We start from the raw sequence: 20,999 nt of genomic DNA on the forward strand, positions 1-20,999 counted from the left end.
TTAATCACTTTTTATGACCTATAGCAATTTAAACAATAAGTCACTCGAACAAAAGTTATGTGTAAATTACAGCCAAAAACAATTAGGCATCAAAATCATATTTCGAATCATGTTTGAAACTGGATATCGAATATTTAAGCGTACAATATTCGAAACTATCAGCATTTATTAAACCGAGCAGGACATAATTGGTACTAGGTTTATTAGATGAAATTGGAAACTTTTTGGTAGTAACATTTTTTCCATTACATTTACTACAGTGTTCTCAGCTGAAAATCCAAGCATCGCTTGACTTTAGAATGCCGGTACTTTAGATAGTCGCTTGAGTTAAGTACGTAACTAGCGTGTTTAAACGTATGGTACACGAATGTCAGTCCGAAGTGGATCAACATAGCAGGAGTCACCTTGGTGCACATGCAGTTTTGCATGCCTTGCAGAGCATTAATGTAACATTACAGCATTGTACCGAAATAGAAGTGAATGGGTGCCGTTGTGCGCTCCAGCGGAATAAGTTGTGCCGGACGGTTTTGTGATATTGGCAAGATGATTAGCGCGAACGAGGATTTCACCATCGCCAGCTGGTAAGTGTAAACAAGTCGTCCTTGCGTTTCGCGGATTGGATGTATTTGTTCTGGGGCGCTTACGGTGTCCGCCAAATGTTTCGGTAGCATGTTTGGGCAGCAATATAGCGTGGCCTAAACGTTATGACTCAGCGCGTCCTATAATAATTACACTAAATATTGTATTGCATGCTTCAGCGATCGGTGCCCGCGTATGGTGGCATTCGGGAACATTCTGCTGGATATAAGTGTGGAGCTGGAGGATGGTAAAATACTCGAAGAATTCGATCTGAAACCCGATGATCAGAGGGAAATTCCTGCCGAAAAACTTGCTGCCCTTGTCTCCGTTGCCGTAGAAACGTAGGTATTTGGTCAATGGAAAGAGCTTCTTATTTACACCTGTCACATATACGCATAGCGCAATCATGCTCACGAGACGAAAGAAAAAGGGACGAACGCATTAGATTTCTACTTCAGTTTCCACGGAGCGCAGTTTTTCCTTCTATGAGAATGACGTCGTTTCTGGGTGGCTTTATTTTTTCGATTTTTTCCGTCTAGATGCGGTAATCCTATCTACAATCCTGGCGGTTCGGCTCTGAACACGTGTCGCATTTTACGCGCCCTTGGCGAAAAAAATATAATTTTTTGTGGTGCGGTTGGCATCGACGAGAATGGACAAATACTGCAGCAGATACTTAAAGACTCCGCATTAAACACATGGTACGTTATATTATCACAATTAACATTGTATGCCTTGAGCCTGTGTGTCGAACTGACGCTTTACTGTACTTTTAGCATTCAAACGTTGCCCGATCAAATAACTGGGACGTGCATGTGCCTCATCAGTGGTGATAAGCGAAGTTTAAACGCAAACATTGGAGCATCGTTACATTTCAAGAAGGAATTCGTGAGTTCCCGGTGGTGCCAGTCGAAGATTGGCGTTTGCAAATCTGCCGCACATACCAACATCGACGAAGACATTCGAATTTTCTACATAGAAGGGTACTTTGTGCCGGAGAAGTTTCACATCTGTTGCTATATATACGATCATTACTGCAAGGGGACGGCAAACTTGCTCGTAACGAACCTGAATGCATCCTACATACTGCAACAGTTTACTGTAGAAATGCGCTTTCTCGTGGAGAACGCAGATCTGGTGTTCGGCAATTTAGCCGAATTCATCGCACTGGCGGAGATTTACAAATGCAGCGATGTGGACGAGTTGGCGCGGCTGTTAATCAAGCAGTATCGAAAGCAGAATCGCAGCAAAATCCTCATCGCAACCGATGGCTGCCGGAGCGTTCGGTTTTACCACGGAGCAGGTTCGAAGTTCAGTGCGGAAAGTTTCCCAGTGCCGGTCATACCGGTAAACACCGTCGTCGATACGACCGGTGCAGGTGACTCGTTTGTGGCCGGATTTTTGTACAAATTTATGAACGACGAAAGTCCTACGCTAGTAGAATGCATTCGGTATGGATGTAAAGTGGCCGGTAAAGTGATACGACAGGTTGGGTGCAACTTGCCATCAAACGTACCGTCTTCACCCACGGTTCCGACGACTGCTCTCGAAGGAAAGATTCCTTAGATTTCAATGCTTTTGGCAGAATAAGTTCCTTTTGCTTCTATTATGTTACGCAATAGATTGGTCTAGGTGCTTGCTCGATGGTGATCATGATCTTATTACAGTAGTATGGTTAAGGGAAATAGTTGTAAAGTGTTGTTAGCTGTCAATATTTATGAATGCACATAAACTTGTATCACAATACGTTAGACTTGTGGTGAAATGTCTATGGAAAGAAATGTATGTACATATTATAAATTATTGAACAAGCGGTTGAATGCCGGCCGAATGATTTCGAGTTGTTCAGAACAATGTATTAGATTTATAATGATACACACATTCCAAATACGGTAGAACTGTTACAAAGTTCCACATAAAACTGAACTGTGTTATGTTACAGACCTTTAATTTTTGTATGTAGTTTTTAAAAAGACATGATTGAACGAAGAATAATTGATCCAGGTTTTTTTTAACGAAGCGAACGTTTAGTTTCACTTAGTTGAAACAACCTTGTTTGTAAACGTCTGCGGGTAGTTGTGATGGGAAAACTGAATCCCTACAGGGATTCGAATCATTCGATTCAAATCCATTCCGGATCGTCGAATCCGAGCCCCAATCCATCATATCATGCGTGCCTACCAAATTTACCGATTTTTCATATTATTTGTTACTTTAACAATTGTACAATCAATCATTGTACAATCAAAGCATCGGAAACTTTCGAACTCTGTTTTCCTGGATCCCAAAAAAAATTATTGGTAGGTTATGAGGAGTACATGCCTACCAAAAATACACTTGGCAAGGTTCTTTTTAGTAGGCATGTATACCTTTGGTAGGAAAGTGCAGCAAGGTTCTCCTCGGGTAATAGTATCTACACATCTCACTGTAATTGGGTCCCTTTCTGTTCTTGATAGTGACACCACATTATCAACCAATGGTAATTGGCGGGGGAACTACATACAGAGCAGAAATATCCTCTTACACTCCGGAAAGTGGTGCCTCGTTTACCTTGGGGGACTCGGCGATTTACCTTTCGAGGTGATTGCTCAGGGCCGTTGTATGGAAGGAACGAAATCAGGTCCCGTAAGTAGCACTGGTGGGTTTCACCACTCTATCAGTCATATATAGCTGGCGGTGTTAACCAAAACTGTGCGAAAATATCTGCCCTACTCCGGAAAGTGGTCTCCTTTTGCTAGTTAGGAAATCTAAGATGTACCTCCTTGTTCAATCGATGGCGACCGTTGTATAAATGGAGTTGGATACGATTGTTCTGGAGAGTAATGCCCCAATGCCCCCTCTCGTTTGGTGATTTATATTTAATATCGTAAGATACTTTCGTCCCTCTCAAACCAATGTAGGGGTAAGCGGTGGGACTTATCATCATCATCATCATCATCATCATCATCACCATCATGTAAACAAATCAATGTCGGTCTGGAAATTGTTTATCCTAATCTGAATCCCCAGAATCCGATTCAGAATTCGGTAAAAATGGTCTGGTCCTAATGATTTGGTTGGGTAGAACAACTCGGATAATGGACATTCTACTGTATTTCTTTGTAAAAAAATAGGTTCCAGGATTTTTTTACAGCAAAACTTGCAAATCGCGCAAAAAACTCAATCTATGTCCATTGGACATTCTACCCAGCGTTCGATTTGAGTAAACTTAAATCAATTACATTGTCTCTAGATCGACTAGTTATGTGACTAATTCGACTCAAATCATTGTGAGTCGATTGATACAGTTTAGGATCAAGTCAGAATCGAATCAAATCGAGTCCCAAATGAATCAAATTTGATTAGAATCCTAATTGAATCAAATCTTTAGAATCCGTCAAATGGGATCCAAATCTTTAGAATCTGTCAGATGGGATTCGAATCTTTAGAATCCGTCAAATGGGATTCGAATCTTTAGAATCCGTCTAGGGATCGAATCTTCGAATCTTCCGAGTCCCGATTCTGCCAACACTCGAATTCACTCGAAGTGACGGTCGGTCGCAATCAGTCGGCTGCTAAATAATTGTAAAGTTTCGGTCGGAAAAGATCACAAATTAGCGTGATTTCAGCTTCGCGGTAATCGTTTCGCGTACATCGACGCCACTCGCGGGTGTGGCAAAGCGTTCGCCGTCCGTGATCAGCGAAACAGACAAAGGTGCGAGAAAGGCAAAAGTTGGAGGTGTCGCCCTCCTCCGCTGCTGGCTTGGCTGTGAGAACAAATTACCCTTTGCTGTGGGTCCGTCGACGGACGGTATAAAGTGTTGTTTGGTTATGCGAAAAAATCATTCGTTCTTTGCATCGCTGCTCCGGATTTCGTACTTTGCATCCAATGTGCAACAAGGTGTGGTGGGAGAATAGAAATCAAAAACTTCATTATACCGGAGAAAAGCATATATGACTGCGAATCTTTTCCGCGAAGAACACATCACCCTTCGGGTAATTGACGGCGAATAGACGCGTCAAATGGTACGTAGCCTGAACAGCGTATGCAAATTGAATTTGTGTTTTCCTTTCAACAAAATGGAGAAGAGATGCAAAATATTGGAATAATCGAAAAATTGCCACAATGTAAGGTGGCATTTAGCACATGCGGGAGTGAAAGCATATGCAATTTGGTGTGCGTCCCTTGGGCGAAGGATACACACCGGACCTGTGCGCCTCAGCGAAATCACACCGTGTTCACATTGAGTGTGTGGTGCCTCTAGCAACAGCGGAAACATCAACGTACACAGCAACGCCAGAAAAAGGCTGTATTCTGGTGGTGTAGAGCAGCTAAAGGTTCGCACACTAGCTTACCAACGCGCGCAACGAGGGATGATGTCCTTTGCCGATGAACTGTTTGTACACCACCACACAACACATTGAGCGCGTGTGTGCGTGTGCGCAGGACGGTTCATAATGTGGTGTGCGTTTTGCAGCTTTGATGGTGTTGTTTGCGAGGATATCTTGGCTGTGTTGTCCCTGCCAGACGAGACGATATGGTTTTGAACATATCCTTTGCACATTGGTGCAATCTTCCATTAGTGTGTGCGAGTTGGGATGGGCAGATACCTCGTTTTCCTCGTTTTTTCGCATTTGTTTGTGTTGAAGCGTGTCCTTTGCACTTTGCTTGATTTGGTTACACTTCAGAATACCGTGCGGTGTTGAATCGGGGTAGGCTAGAAGGAGATCAAATCACTTCTTTTAAAGGACCCTTTGCTAGATCGGGCAATATCGCAAATCGTACCCCTTCCATCGTATTCGCTCGAGGAGGCTTGAGATTGAAGATCGTGCATCGTGTTACTTATGGAGCAAAGGAAAAATTAATTTCCTTACAAACGCTACTCGCGTGCAAAACTTAGTAGACGTATTGTACGGGGAGCACTGCTCGAAAACTCCTTACAAAATTTCACCACGGCTCACGGGAACAATGCGAATCCTGCGTGCTTGTGTTTAAGTGTGTGTGCGTGTATGTAGGTGTATGATACGTTCGTGTGCAAGTGTGTCCGGGGGTAATTTGTCAATTCATCAAAGCGAGCCCAGTAGTAGGCGGTTTCGTGTAGTTAAACAAAACAACCATTTTCATGTGGGCCACACACGCCGTCAAAATGAAAAAGCCGCCTCCCTGTCTTGCCTGGCCAACAAGAAGACGAGTGCGTGCTTCAAGTGCATTTTTTTCCATTTCGTTCCTCACGATCAACAACAATAGAGCCCAGATTTTCTAATTAGAGCTTTTCTTACTGTTGTGTTGTTTTTTTTTAAGTTTTTTCAGGACTGCCTCATTGTTTTGTTTCGAATACGATAAATTTTTGAATATTTGAACTACTCTTTGTAGACGACGCTGCTGACGTCCGAGGAAACACGTAATTTGAGCATAATATATCACGTCCCAGCATCGAACCTGTGGTACGGGTATGACGAAGGCAAAAAGCAAAGTGGAAGTTGCTTTAATTTTAAATTTAGTCGCTGGCGTGCTTTTACGTATGGTTACGTCTGCCTACGCACGCTCCCGAAGTTTCCACGTGCTCGGCACGCTGTACTGTTATGGCCACGCAAAATTTCCCCGGGAGGGAAAGCTGCTGCCACTCACCCTCCCCACGAAACACCCCCAAAAAACAGAACCTCAACAGTCGAGAGGGGCCGCCAGGTGGTGGGAAAATGTGGTAGAAAAAAAACACATAATAGTAATTGGGAAATTCGAGACACCAAATCATGCCGCGATATAGTGTTTGGTTCGTATAGGAATAGAAAAGTTACTTTTACCTTTTTCCCTTTGTTTAAGATTAGCGTACACATAGGCCAGTATCGAGTGGCACAGAAATGAAATCACGAACATTTAATTGGTGACTGTTGTAATTTTACGGCAAGAAAAACAGATCGAAACAACCCCGTTCCACTGTTGGATTTGAAAAATACTTTCTATAGGCTTCAAATAGTTGTAGTGTGCCACGATCGTGTCAAACAAATCGCTGATGTAAATGATATGCCGTTGGCGATAGCTGATCAACATTTAAACATAAACAAAAAATCTGATAGCATGGGTCTCGTATTTCTCACGGCACACTTCGAACACAAGCAGCACCAAATGAAATCTCGAACAAACTTCTACTAAGATTGCTGCTTCAAAACGACCTTCACTTAATTCTCATTATGGAAGTAAGCTTTCTGAGAAGCGCGTGTTGATAGAATACCCTTCGGAGGGGGGCGGGAGAGGCTGGAGAACTGTTGTGAGTTGAGCTGGGGTATTTTTTTTTACGCTGAGCCTCCGGCGGTCTCAAAACCTTGAGCAGCGACACCACTTCACGTCACTGCAGCAGATATATTGTGTACTTCACTTCGAATCTTCCGATTGACCGGAAGGCGTGGGCGAATCTTACCAAATGTGAGCACAATCGAGACCGCTCGGTGCTGTGCTGCACAGCTGGGAAGCATATGTTGTTTGTCCGGGTTTGGAGGTTTGTGCCAGAAAAGTCAACATCTTTCGTCGGTGTCCAGTTGAATATGGCTGGGGCTATCTTATTTTGTTGAGAAATTTGAAAGTATATTGACGAAACCTTAAAACAGTACCATGTATAGTATGGTCTTAAATTGCCTAACATATTTAAAAATAGAGCGCATCTCTTAACCTAATATAACATGCTATACAGCACCTCCGTTTTGTCCATATGTCCGGCCCCACATAACAGTCATCACTTCATCGTGGATGATGACGGCAACAAACATACGACAAGACACAAACAGATCATTTCTGATGCCGTTTGTCCATTTAATTAACATCCCACATTGGGTGAAATATATTTGTGTGCTGATAAAATGATTTTTTTTTAATATAGACATTCATAAAACTTAAAAAGTCATTTTGCTCGCGAGGTGTTTTTTTAACTATACTCCGAGAAACGTGCTCGTATTGCATATGACCCATGATCCCGTTATTAGCAGATTAAAACCATCACAACACTTCAACGTAAAAGTGTGATTCATAGAATGGTCCATTCGATGACGTATCCATAAACAGGCAGAGTGTCCTAAGAAACGTGTTGATTGATAACGCTGCAAATGAGTTCTGATACAGTATATTTGAATTATGCAAGGGAAAGAAAAATGACATAGGATTTTTCTTTGGAATGCAGCGAGCATTAGATTGATGAGGAGGAAGCAGGGAGTTCCAGTATAATCTCGGTCTCATTCTGCAAACGATGCTACATTGCATCTGCATCTTTTCGACGTTGGACACATCCTTACATTTGCTGTGTGAATAGTATCGATTTTGTTCATTGTATCTGTTATTATTGAGGTGGAAAAAATCCCCTTCCAATGGTGTCGAACTCCTTCCGCAAGAGTTTGACAATGCCATGACTAATATATGACTAAGGCACACGCTAAGCCTATCCGAATCAATTCTTATCATGTACCATTTTCTTATTTTAGGTGCATTGCTGGTGACAACGAAAATAATGTGACTGTAATAGAACGGTTCTGATGTACCCATTGGGCCCTCCGTATGTAGCAGTTTAGAGTAGAAGACACACCGGTCGAATCAAGCCGTTGGAAGTTACTCCATAAAAGCCACAAGAAAATAGACGGAAAAACAAAGGAGCTAGGCAGCAGTGACGCCGAGTCAAATTTCCGGTGCCCGGTATTTGGCCCTCTCATAGTCATTAGTCGTAAGAAGACTCAAAAGCCGGACGGTTTTGAACAACATTTTGTGCGGAACACATTGGAAGCGAGTTAAGCCAGCGGTGGATCGTTAAAAAATAATGGCCGGAAGCATTAAGCAAGGTACGTGTGGAGTGTCGTTGATTTTACAATTGTAAAGCGTTCTTCAAGAGATTAATATCGTTTTTATATATCTTTTCAGAGGATGTGTGCTACGTAGTAGCAAAGTACGATTACGCATCGCAAGGCGCCCAGGAGCTGGATTTGAGGAAAAACGAACGCTATCTGCTGCTGGACGACAGCAAGCACTGGTGGAGGGTGCAAAACACACGCAATCAGTCCGGCTATGTGCCGAGTAACTACGTGAAAAAGGAGAAGAAATCCGTCTCGCTGTTCGACAGCTTCAAGAAGAAGGTCAAGAAAGGTTCCGGCAGTAAAACGCTTCCAAATTGCTCTCCTTCGCGCCAGGTGGACAGTCCCACCATGAGCCGGCGGTTACCTCCGGACCCGTCGGATGCAGTTGGTGAGTAGCAATGGCCGTTTACCGTTTCGTGCCCAGCAAACAGGTATGGTATGGTTCAATTCCCCTTTTCATTTTCCCAGCGTCCACACCGATCGGAACTGCCATAGTCAAGTACAACTACCAAGCGCAGCAGCAGGACGAACTGTCGCTCACGAAGGGTACGCGAATACTGATACTGGAGAAATCGAATGATGGTTGGTGGCGTGGCCAGAGCGGCTCGGCGACCGGCTGGTTCCCGAGCAACTACACGACGGAGGAAAACGAAGACGACACCCTGCACACGTACGCGATGGCGGAGAACGTGCTCGACATTGTGGTGGCACTTTACTCGTTCAATTCGAACAACGACACCGAACTGTCGTTTGAGAAGGGTGACCGACTGGAGATTCTCGAGCGGCCGGCGGCAGATCCTGAGTGGTGAGTACACTGGTTTTATACTCAATTGTGCTAATGTATTTTTCTCGTTGATTTTTTCCTGTTTCTGTTTCGAAACTATCTTCACCGCTTATGATGAGGTTTAAACATATCAACTTTTTTTGTTCATAATATTGTAACGAATTGGATTCGCTACCGAAGCGCCCGAAGGTACCCGCTCGCGACGTTGTCGCCGTCAATGCGAGACACTTTATCTCGATTCTGATGTCCTTTGGTTCTCGTTTCAAAGCGAGGCCCGAGCCGTGACTATGCCGACGTCCGATGAAGTGCTATGAAATCTTGAACGTAGGCTTAAACATTAACCAACGTCGATAGCAGAGGTAGCTCTAGTGATCTTTTCTAAACCTTCTTCTTCTTGGCGTAACGACCTCTTGGTCATGCCTGCCTGTTAAGGGCTTACGAGACTTGTTTCCCTGTTGTACGTGGATAGTCAGGTGGTGAGCCCCGGCGCTCATGGGCCGATTTTTCTAACCGGCGCTACCGCTCGGCAGTCGCGGACCCCCGTTCTAAATCTTCTAGGACTTAATTGATTAGGGACTCACGATACTTGCTTCAATGTGTGACTACGCCGACGCCAGAGGAAACACAGTTAATGCTTGAATCTGGTCTTAAGGAAAATTCAAAAGAACTTTACATTTGTTATAAGTGCTTTGCGGACATTTTGTAATTATCTTTGCCGTGACGAAAAAAATCGGTCATAAGAGGTGAACCAACAGAAGTTAGCTAGTTTTGGGTATCTTGTGGTTGGATCGGAACACGATCTTTTCACGTCAGATAACTAATCAAGAAGGGGGTCCGCGACAGCCGAGCGGTAGCGCCGGTTAGAAAATCGGCCCATGAGCGCCGGGGCTCACCACCTCGACGGCGTGGGTTCGAATCCCAACCGAGACCGGACCCTCCCCTGTACGAGAGGACTGACTATCCACGTACAACAGGGAAACAAGTCTCGTAAGCCCTTAACGGGCAGGCATGACCAAGAGGTCGTTACGCCAAGAAGAAGAACTAATCAAGAAAGTCTCCTGTGAAAACATCTCAAGAGCTCAGCTTCGATATGGATGGAAGGACTTGAAAAGTTTGATTTTATTTCAATTTTTCTAGCCTTTTATACATATCCTGCTCCTATCAATTAGAGAGCTCGATTCCTTACGCATCGATTTCGTTTGATCGTCTTTCCTTCGAACGTGATTCCCCATCTAACTTCCTCGCTTGATTAAGTCCTTTTTCAAAATTATCAATACTTCTTGTATCACGCGATTAACACATTCGTTGCACGTATGCTGAAATATCTTTTTCCTGGTGCATCGTATCGTAACCGTCGTATTTTAACCAGCAGAGGAACAGCACCAATTCGAATTCTTTTTTTTCTAATTTTTATTTACTTTTATTTTTTTTTTGTATATATAAAACTTTTTTTTTCTTCCTCTCTATTTTACAGGTATAAAGCCCGTAACAACAACGGTCAAATTGGGCTCGTGCCGCGCAACTACCTGCAGGAACTATCCGAGTATTTGGCGCAACCATTCCGTAGCAATGGCAGTGGGCCGGATTCGCTAGACCGGCGGCCTGCCGATGCGCAGTCGAACAACAACAACTCCAATACGAACAATAGCAACAACAACAACTCGCAGCAACCGGAACGTCCCCATCTAACCGGGAAGAGCTGGTACTATGGTGCTATTACACGAAGTCAATGTGATACGGTGTTGAATTCTCACGGACACGATGGCGACTACTTGATTCGCGATAGTGAAACAAACGTAAGCAATATCTCCTATCCCCTTCGGGTCGGGAAGGAACATGCACGAATCTCATGGCATGCCAATTTTTTCTCCATTACAGCTTGGTGACTATTCGGTATCACTGAAGGCTCCCGGACGCAACAAGCACTTCCGTGTGCACGTGGAAGGAAACATGTACTGCATCGGGCAGCGTAAATTTCACACACTGGATCAGCTAGTGGACCACTACCAAAGAGCTCCCATCTACACCAACAAGCAGGGCGAAAAGCTGTACCTCGTCCGACCACTACCGAAGGCGAACGGTACCTAAGCCGACCTACTCCTCCTAGGCTTTCGAATGCCGGCAACGGTAGGTAGTGTAGAACAAGACAAGACAAACCGCTGCCGATTTGGTAACCGAAACCACACCGAAGCGAAATCATGGGAAAACGGTGCAAATTTGATGAGTTCAGTTGTAAGCTTGTTCGGGTTGATGGTTAATGTGTGGTCATTGACGAGATCGTGTTTGGAATTGTGAGCTTATTGTTTTCTCTTTAAGGCGCTCAATGAATCTTATCCGTTTATATTTTATTATTTTTATCGGTTTTATAATCGGTTGCTTGTTTTTAGCTAGTTTCTTTAAATTTTATGTTTTATTTCTATCGCTTGTATTCAAAATTGTCCTACCGGAACAACCAAACGCGTTAGGGCCCATAAAATGAATTCAATAAGATATTAACCGAATGCACATCTATTCGTGCATTATCATTTGGTAACGTGTACCGTACGTGTGTGTGGAGCTGTGGCTTCTACTGAGCAGTTGCAGCTGAGACTAGTTGGTTCGGAACAACGTCACGTACAGGCTTCTTCATGACACCGAAATAGGAAAGGAGAAACCCGCGTGAACTCGATATAATAATGATAATTATAAACGTAGTAATTTATTTTGAAGCAGAAAACTTCACTAAGAGAACTGTAGATCGATAAATAGACAAAATGTGGGTTGACTTCTTATGGTGGTATTCCCGATGTGGAAAAAAACGTTTCGTGCAGTAAAACGGCTGCACGATCAAATGGCACCGTCAGTTTTCCAAAGGGGGATTGGGCGTTTTATACCATAATTAAATGTACACTCCTACATCGTGTCCATAATGCGGAGTTGTGGTCGTTTCATTGAAACCAATTTACATTCAAACTTCTACACAAATAATACGATAGTTGTATTTGATTTTTTTTCTCTAATTCACTACCCAACGAATTTTGTACAAAGTATCCACTTTTGGGTCCTGTTTTTCGGCATCATATCTCGCTAGTTCTTTTCCACTCTTGCTTTTCCGAGTTTGATACGGGAGTTATATACCAATCTTTACCCTTCAGAATGGTGTATGCATTTATTTTGTAGTAGATTAATATTCCCACAACGGTCAATGTGTGCGTATATGACTAAAAAAAAATAGAACCGAGAAACACGATTAAACAAAATCCACCGGAAGTGAAAAAAGATCTACCCAATTTTCTAACGTAGTACCGTACACACCTATATTCCTACGAAAGGTTTGTGTCGCTAAAATTCTTGGTGTGAACGAATGATTAGCGTGGTAGCAATCCCGTCGTTTTGGGTAAGTTGATGATCTACTCGAGACCAGTGGAGAGTAGGAAGGGAGATTACACAAACATAAATCCGGCCACTACATAGCAGCAAATACACACAATAATTTCCGTTCATGGCATGTTCAACGGATGTAATGCATTTTGTCCTTCCTTTTCCCATGATGGAGTGCCGTGGGGATTCTAGTTGTGCAAATTCGTTTGAATCACTTACAACTATCTTTTCCAAAACATCCCAAAACATCCCAAACGGTTTTATTTATGGCTTGAACAATAACATAACGGCATGTGACGTCGAGCAATGCGAGCTAGAAACATTGTAGCTATATCCATTATAGATCATATGTACAGTATAACAAGCGCGCTTTGAAACAAAATCCCCTATCGAAGAAGAATGTAACCATTCGATATCCTTTCTCAAGTTTTTAGCATCACTTTGCAAACATAAATGACTTGTAATAAGCTCCGCTCCGCTGCAATGCAATGTCCGCATCGTAACAAGGGAAGCGGAAAGGATGGGAAATACCACAACAGAAGACGAGTTCGAGAGTAAAACAAAAAAAACGATATAACTATGAAAGCCAAAAGTAAACAAACTGTAACAGAAGAGAATCGAATATAAGGCGGTTCCGGAATACGTGAGTGTGTGTGTCAGGTAGTGTCGAGGAAGCGACGGTCTGATAATTTTATACAAGGTAGCATGTTGTGATGGAATTAGTCATTTTGATACTTCCTTTTTTACAATACCAACAATTGACATGAAAATCGTTCGTTGGGCGAAGCAAACACCACACCATCCAACTGTACTGTCTTGCGTGACACGTCGGCGGGGCCCGGTGTTTGCGTAGTGTGTAAGTGTATATCGGTGTTGTGATGTTCGCTCGGAAGTTTTTTTTTTGCTTCTTCTTCTTCCTCCTTAGCCCGGGAGCAGAAGCAGTTGTCCCGCAGTAGCGCTACGGGCCATTCGGGAGTCAATCGATACTTTTGATATTCATCCTTTTGGGTGAAGGTGTGACTGTAAGTAAGCACCGAGGCATAAGTAATATCCGTCATCGGGGTTGAAACTGATCTTCAAACGATCAGCACCATCCTACTACGGCTTCACTGAAAAATGTCCATATGCTGCTTGCACTGGTACTTGTCTGTGTGTATGTGTGTGTGTACGACTACCACAAGCTTTTTTCCTTTTTTATTGTTTTGTCATGATCCTAGCCCATACCGAGAGTCTCTCTGTAAGCTCCTGGATATGGTGCAGATCAATGCGGGAAATTGGCGAAATGTTTTTTCGAATTATTTTCTACATTTGCAAAAATGAAAACAAAAAATTGCGGGGTTTGCCGGAATCATGAATGTGTTCACAAAAAACTCACGTAAAGCAAACAAATATCGGATCCCAGCAGGATACTACATGAGACTTTCGAAAGCCTAACAGCATCTTCCGACAATGATATAAGTGGCATCTTTACAGGTATAAGACGAGATAGAACGCAGTGTAAGGGGCTAATGTCTCACGAACGAACGAATAATTGGCACTAATTTTTGGGTGAAAATGCGCCGTTGGCAGCCGGATCCGGCCCGGATCAACACACATCAACGGAACCTGTGGGGGGGTGAAAACGTACGCCTAACATGACTTTACGATAAGACTCGAATTTCTACTTGCCTTTCGGAAGGAAAGTGATCGGTTTGCAAATTGCATTTTGCAACTAAAAGAAAGAGAGTGTAAGGCCGTGAGAAAGGGAGTCGGGAATTAGTGTAGTGCCATGTTAGACAAGAATAAAACCGACAGAGACGTAAGGGCACGAAAGAGCATTGAAATGTTGAATGGAAACCTATGTATGCCTACGAAGCAGATATCAACATTACCATGGCCCTTGCGAGAGATGTTGGAATGGAATCAAAATTATTAAACTTTAAAACTGCTTGAACAGAAAAACAAAACTTAAAACACTTGCGCAAACGAAAATAAAACCAACCGAACGGTTGGTTGTCCATAATTAAATGGCTGGCAATGCGATGGTTTCGAAATTCTGTTGCTCGCATCAGGATACTACTTGTTTCAATGGGAAGTAGCGATCTCATGCTCTTATCACTGGATCGCATTTTTTCGGTTCGTTTCGAATGTGGTGCTCGCTAAATGTTACATTTATGTTTCATGGCCAAGTGAGGTCATCCATAAACCGAGTGACTATTTAGAAGGGAAGCTTTGTACAACAGAAAGGTTTTATTTTTCACAGCTCAGATCAACTGAGGATACGGTATATAGGGGTTAAAATATAGATATTAATTTCCACTACATCATCATAACAACACACAGAGAAAGTAACACGCATCTTTTCACTTTTATGGCTTGTAAAGCCAGCATGTATAAACACGATCTTTACATGATCACCGATCGTACGTAGGAAGTCATCGCGCGTTTTTACTAGCGTACATTAGCAAACTTTCTTTTGAACCATAAATTCCATCGTACCGCTTAAGGCGTTTCTAATTTTAAGCAACCTTGCCGCACCCAGGGCCGGTGCAGCGGGAGGTGAATGAATAAAAAAGGAAAACAGGAAGTGAAAAAGATGGATCAATTGATGGAATCATGTACGGCGAAATACTTGGCAACGTATGGTGGTTAAGATAGTAATGAATGAATGAATGAATCATCCTAATACCAAAATATACAATTAATATAGAATATTATAAAATTACTGCAAGTGCAGAGGGACATACACGATGAAAAGCATCCATAATGTGTGCAAGAATAATGTTAGTGACAAAAGGAAATAATGTGGATGGTAGGGGGAGTGTGTGTGTGTGTGTGGAGAGTAGGGTCGATCATACGGAAGGAAACGGAGGGACACACCGAGGGGAATCGACAGCGGCACAAGGTGTATCGTTTTGTTTTTCGCGGCAGCTTCCCGACACACTTTCGATCGACCCAAAAACGCACTGAAACAGACTGGCAAAGAGTGTGAAACTAGAAAAGTAGGAACGAAGAGAAAAAAAGACATCCATACACATGCATAAAAACACGTAGAAAACACACGAAGATATGAGCGCGAATATACTATCTACCATGGAATACTAAGTCATCGCAATAAAAGGTAAGATCAATGAATCTAGTAAAAAGTACTCATTACATTACAAGCTTATTGTTTATAGAAACGTTTCCTTTCGGTAACAATTACTCGTAAACGTAAAGCCAAGCGCACAGAACGCATTATGTTTTGGCAGCGAGTAACCGAACAGCTAACACACGCCGAACGGAAAGCGTAGCAGCGGTATCATAAGCGATAGAATAAATGATAAAGAATGTCGATGAGTGCGCGCAACTGGCAGGCAGGCAAATCCACCATGAAGGCCCTGCTATATAGTAGGTGCCAGAATTTGGTGGTACGAGCAGGAAAACCTGGTACGAGTGCAACATTCGAACTTAGAGCATGATGTGGTGAAGCGCCTGTCAGTCAAGGTACGCTCGGTTCACTGGGAGCGAATGGGTCGTGGTCATGTAGGTGTGCGCCAGGATTGAACTGAAGAATAAACGATGAACGAAATAAAATGTCTAGCTGGGTTTTACACTGCTTCGTTTGGTAGATGCGACATCCGAAACGATGAACATTTGAACAGTGATAGTGATATTTGATATATTTGTTATTTTGGGAATTTTATCAATTGTTTTTCTTTAACAAGTTTAAATTGCATGACTATGCCACTTACTTTAAGAAAGCAAGGTCAGGTCTTTTTTAAGTCCAGTACGAATGCGAATATTTCTATCAATAAAGTGAAGTGATAAATTTTCTTTTTAAATGTAGTGCTGCTGTTACATTTTATGTGTTATATTTGTTGTTACGAAATTTTGGCTCAGTTGCGTAAAATTCTCTCTCACTTGCCATTGCCCAGGTGATTTAATGTCGTTGACGTCCAAATTTAGATATGATTTTGATCTTATCTTCCCAGCCTGTACTCAATAAGCGTAATTAATTGTACAAATAAAAGTAAAAATGCATATCCAAAAGGCTTGAGGCTGATCCCTACTGGTAACGAACATTTTCGGGCAATTCAAGTCAAAAACGTTAATAACATTAACACCCTCGGAATTACAACACCGTGAACCACGTTTAATTTAAAATAAATTATGTCTTTTTCGGTACTAATTTAAATGTGTTTAGCTTTACATGAAACACGCTTGGGGCTTACGACTACATATTCCATTTTTAAATGAATGAAATACAAGGTCAGATGTTAATATAAAGTTCTGCCGAACATGGGTGTCGATATCTGTTTTTGTTAACATCAACAAAATAGGAAAAACCTAGAAAAAAATAACGCTGCTATTAGAAGCAATTTTTTTTAGCCAATCAAAAATTTTATTTTTATTTTCATCCACCCAATTGTAGTGTACATAACCAAGTCTCTCTTTTAAGTGAAGCGCAACATGCACCAATGCATGGTTGCAGTTCAAGCACATCCTTGGAAGGAACCTGATCAAGTTGGGTGTTTGATTTTCGTTTTCAGTATAAGGTACATATTTGCAGATAAGCTTCTTTATTGCTTCGTTTTTCTTTATGATGTTAAAAAGTTTCTATCTCGTTAAAGATTGTTTCATCCAATCGTGTCGTGGTCGTCGTTTGCGTTGTAGTTCCGTGTCTCTTCCTTTCTTGACTTCTGCACCGGCGAGGGAAAGAAAACAAGGACTGGAATGGAAAGCTCGATCGTCGTTCGTAGGTCGTTTGCGTTCGGTTTGCGGTTGTGGCATCTGTGTATTTCCTTCGTTTACTCCTTCTTCTTCTCTCTCTTTCTTTATCTCTCACTCTATCCCTCTCGTTGGTGTGTGTGTGTGTGTATATTTCATGTGTGAGTTTTCTGGTAGGCCCGTTCATCGTAGTTATCGGATTGCGATCACTTTAGCGCTTCAATCGAAGTCGATCGAGCCAGTCTGATCGACGGTGTCCTGCCGGAAGGTTTCCACCTCAGCCTGGCTGTCCGCATGCATCACCTTGGCCTTGGTGCCGGGCTAAAGGTGAAATATGGGGGTAAACGTTAGCCAAACAACCATTGCTCGCAGAGGAATATTTAGTGTTCAATTACCTTAGGGTGCATCAGGACGAACGGTAGCTCAGCCGACAGTTCGCCACCGAGTGCACCGAGGAACAGCTTCACCTTGACCGCGTAGGATACGATGATTCCGAATGCGTCACGCTGATCCGGTTGCGCCAAACTGGGGGAAGAGATCGTGACAAGTGCCGTCAGTCGATCGCAGTGAGTGAATGGTTGCCATGTTACTTACAGAGTAGTGGAGGCGAGGCACTGGTCCTGGTGTTTGATCTGCCCGTCGAGAGCTACCCCGCGGCGTTGCTTGTTCGAGGACAGCAGCGGCGTCAGGTACATCACCTTCTGCAGGCTGGACCCGGGCTGGACAGGGCAGCCCTCGCTCGTCTCCAGCGACGCGACCGTGTTGCGGTAGCTGCCGTTCTGGAACAGCACCACGTCGACGCCCTGCTGGATCATGGCCTTGATCTTTTTGACCATCTTGTTCGAGTTGTTGCGTATGCAGATGTTCACGCCTATCCTCTCGCCATGGAGATACAGCTGTTTGTCGAGCGTCACCTCCAGCTCCAGCTCGCCCGGGCTCAGCATGAAGTCCTTGCGCACCACGGTGCATGGCTGGGCGCCCTGCTTGGTCGGCGCAAACTGGATCTTGCGGATGCCGAGCGCAACCGTGCTGCGGCGATGCGTGCGGTCCGTCTCCGAGTCGCCGGCGAAGATCTTCACGTAGTACGACACGCCGCACGGGTCACCGTTGTCGTCCTCGCCCTGCTGCAGCGTCACCGAGGATGGCGCGTTCGGCGACATCTGGAACGTGAACGGGACGGCGTTCGGGCCGAGCTTCTTCAGCAGGCGCTCCTGCAGTTTCGTCTGCTCCTTGTCCGACTTCTCCGGGCGCGGCCAGATCTGCTCCGAGGCGAGGAACAGCTCTTTCTGGAAGTTCAGCCCCATCACCTCGTCCTCCTCGCGGCCATACCGGAAGCAGCACACGACCTGGCCGAACACCTTGCGGTTGTCGCGCATGTACTCATCGTCCAGGACGACGATACCGTCTGTAAGGGAGGATGTAAATTATTAGCATTCGAATTTATGGCATCTCTCGAATGTTCGTCAAAACGCCACGATCGTAATGGAGAAAACTATTAAATGATCGTACGCCATACATCAACAAATATTTGTAAATGATAATCTCCGTCATCGCCGTATGTGTTTGCCAATTTCTTTTAAATCGTCACCGTCACCCCGTTGTTTTTAGTAGATTACTGTACAGTTATTCTTGCCGTCTATTCTTGAAAAAAAAATGTTTCAATAGATTTATCTCAACTGCCCTAAGATCAAAAAAGTCAGTTAGAGCATGTTGGCTTTAACTATACGCCAACGACCGTAATCTTATCCAAAATCCCCTTTTTATTCCCATTATAGTGAATTTGATCGTATGTTTAAGCTCTCCAAGAAAATCTTAAGTTGTTTAATTTTCGATTTTGGATAATAATAATCAATCAGGAAGGTATAAAGTAAGCCAAATGGTTATTGATCGCTTTCTCTACTATGTCTTGGTTAAAAATTCATAGGTAAGAATGTATTATTGTTATTATGAAATTTCCAATTTGAATGTATAGTTCACGGTGTGCTGTTGATGTTTTGCATTATACTTCTAAAACATAATTTTACTTTTTAGAATTTATAAAACAAATAAATGAAATTCACCTCGGCCGAATTAAATATTCTCGTCGAGCAAAAAAGAACACGAAACTTGGAATCATCGCAGAATTTACGAAGAATATGTCGTATTAATTTACTTGTGTAATTAATTTAGATAAGGATAGTGAAATGAAAATAATAGTATCGGCTGCATTAACATTTACGATAATGTTCAATCTCAGCCAGCTTCGGCTGTGTCTTGCTTTGGGGCAAACAGTAAAGCCCCAAGAGAACTATAGTCCTATCCGACATAATGGCTTCCCAAATTCAAATCGTTATGAAGCAATTTACTGCCTAGCTATTGCATCACGCATCATCACTTTCATAAGCTGTTGGCATTCTTCCCCATCACCGATCGTGGACATAAGGACTCCCAAGGGAAAATACTGGCACCACTCGAGCCCAAAACCCCAACATACACACCGATTGGCTCGACTCCGGAAACGTGGTCGACAAAGTCCCGCTTGCCCATGTACAGCGTAATCTTGCCATTCGGGGCGCACTTCTTGAAGACCTTGAAGTTATAGACCATCTTGATGTAATCCTTTTTCGTACGAGAACAGTTCACCAACTCTCAAACTGGCACTCGGGATGCACACTATGAAGATATACGGGCGAGAATATGTTTCGGGGTTTCCGGCACTGAAAAAATGCACTGTTCGGTTCGGTTTCGGAAGCGGGTTTCGGTTTCAAACTTGGTGGTTTGGACTGGTTCTGTTTCTGTGCTGTGCTTGTGAGTAGACGTTTCACTGCGAGTAGAGGGATGACCACCTTCGTTCTTGAAGATGAACGCAAACTGAATTAGATGCCAATGGTTTGGCTTCATTTATACGCGCCCGGAACGCGGGTTGGCGTCCCATCGGTCGAACCGTGTTGCGTCGCACAAAAGCCCGCTGATCCAATTATGATACGGCTAGGCCGGGTATCCGTGGTTCGGCATGCCACGCCGCCATCGATCGAAGGTCCAGTTTGTCTTGCCATATTTTTGTTCGTTTTCTCTACCGAAGACACTTCGAATATATGTTCGAACGAGAACGATGTTTTGGGGGTGGGTTTCATGCCTTTTCGCTCGCTGCCCACTAGCTGGAAGACACGAAGACGCTTTTCTTGGTACGGAAGGACCGACAAAACAAAAACCACAAGGACAACGCTGACGCTCCTCATTGTCGTACGATTAGTCACGAATGTGCAAAATGTGCTATCGGAACTCGTGGCACGTTGGGGTTTTCGGGCAAAGCCAGCACGTGTTTTTGTTTTCGCTCGTTGCTGTTCATGTTATTGCTGGAAGAGGCCTTACCTGTTTATTTACAATTGTTTTCCTAGCAGCTACCCTGGTAAAGTTCTTTATGCTGAATCTTTTTTAATATTTTGAGTTTGATATCGCACGTTACCATGTATCGTACATTTTCATTTTCAAATATATCACAATTTGGGCACTTTTTAAGGTTTAAAATAAGAGCTGCCGTAAAGCAATAAAGAGAAAAAAAAATAAAGAGGGAGAACAATTCCAGATTTTGTTTCAAATTTCCGATTTGATAAGGATATCGTAAATAAATTTCGCTAGGAATAAGTTTTGTTTTTTGAACGGTATACTGTTTAAATATCTTTGCGGCATTCATAAAAAAAACAAACCCTGAGTCATGCATTCGAATCTTTTAAGAAGTTGAAAATATTTTTCTCAATATTATGTCTAAGTATAATTGCGACCATAAGAAATACCAACC

General features: G+C 43.1%; 3 protein-coding genes across 5 annotated transcripts; 2 read left to right on the top strand and 1 right to left on the bottom strand.

Moving 5' to 3' along the window:
• Positions 1–408: 408 nt before the first annotated feature.
• On the top strand, positions 409–2,324 carry LOC131267230 (adenosine kinase). Its single transcript, XM_058270045.1, has 4 exons — positions 409–581; positions 759–920; positions 1,119–1,280; positions 1,356–2,324. Exons 1-4 carry the CDS (start codon positions 481–483, stop codon positions 2,143–2,145), a joined length of 1,215 nt encoding a protein of 404 aa, XP_058126028.1. The 5' UTR covers positions 409–480; the 3' UTR covers positions 2,146–2,324.
• A 1,781-nt stretch (positions 2,325–4,105) lies between these two features.
• LOC131267231 (cytoplasmic protein NCK1) lies at positions 4,106–12,369 on the top strand. 3 transcript variants are annotated; one of them, XM_058270046.1, is made up of 6 exons: positions 4,106–4,584; positions 8,026–8,376; positions 8,456–8,776; positions 8,857–9,193; positions 10,647–10,968; positions 11,051–12,369. In XM_058270046.1, exons 2-6 carry the CDS (start codon positions 8,355–8,357, stop codon positions 11,258–11,260), a joined length of 1,212 nt encoding a protein of 403 aa, XP_058126029.1. In that variant the 5' UTR covers positions 4,106–4,584; positions 8,026–8,354; the 3' UTR covers positions 11,261–12,369. The 3 variants fall into 3 exon arrangements, with proteins under 3 accessions (XP_058126029.1, XP_058126031.1, XP_058126032.1); XM_058270048.1 differs by having other exon boundaries at positions 4,106–4,459; XM_058270049.1 differs by having other exon boundaries at positions 4,106–4,327.
• A 4,292-nt stretch (positions 12,370–16,661) lies between these two features.
• Positions 16,662–20,051, bottom strand: LOC131266696 (arrestin homolog). The gene is made up of 4 exons (XM_058269307.1): positions 19,699–20,051; positions 17,816–18,626; positions 17,617–17,746; positions 16,662–17,542 (listed from the first exon to the last, which is right to left on the bottom strand). Exons 1-4 carry the CDS (start codon positions 19,805–19,807, stop codon positions 17,441–17,443), a joined length of 1,152 nt encoding a protein of 383 aa, XP_058125290.1. The 5' UTR covers positions 19,808–20,051; the 3' UTR covers positions 16,662–17,440.
• Positions 20,052–20,999: the final 948 nt, after the last annotated feature.

This window comes from Anopheles coustani, chromosome 2 (assembly GCF_943734705.1).
Source record: "Anopheles coustani chromosome 2, idAnoCousDA_361_x.2, whole genome shotgun sequence".
Lineage (NCBI taxonomy): Eukaryota > Metazoa > Arthropoda > Insecta > Diptera > Culicidae > Anopheles > Anopheles coustani.

Coding starts and splice junctions, on each gene's coding strand:
- LOC131266696 (XM_058269307.1), bottom strand. CDS start 19,807: ATGGTCTATAACTTCAAGGTCTTCAAGAAGTGCGCCCCGAATGGCAAG. Junction 18,627..19,698: donor TTCCGGAGTCGAGCCAATCG/GTGTGTATGTTG, acceptor CCTCCCTTACAG/ACGGTATCGTCGTCCTGGAC. Junction 17,543..17,616: donor TCGTCCTGATGCACCCTAAG/GTAATTGAACAC, acceptor TTTCACCTTTAG/CCCGGCACCAAGGCCAAGGT.
- LOC131267230 (XM_058270045.1), top strand. CDS start 481: ATGGGTGCCGTTGTGCGCTCCAGCGGAATAAGTTGTGCCGGACGGTTT. Junction 921..1,118: donor GTCTCCGTTGCCGTAGAAAC/GTAGGTATTTGG, acceptor TTTTCCGTCTAG/ATGCGGTAATCCTATCTACA. Junction 1,281..1,355: donor GACTCCGCATTAAACACATG/GTACGTTATATT, acceptor CTGTACTTTTAG/CATTCAAACGTTGCCCGATC.
- LOC131267231 (XM_058270046.1), top strand. CDS start 8,355: ATGGCCGGAAGCATTAAGCAAG. Junction 8,377..8,455: donor GGCCGGAAGCATTAAGCAAG/GTACGTGTGGAG, acceptor ATATCTTTTCAG/AGGATGTGTGCTACGTAGTA. Junction 9,194..10,646: donor CCGGCGGCAGATCCTGAGTG/GTGAGTACACTG, acceptor TCTATTTTACAG/GTATAAAGCCCGTAACAACA.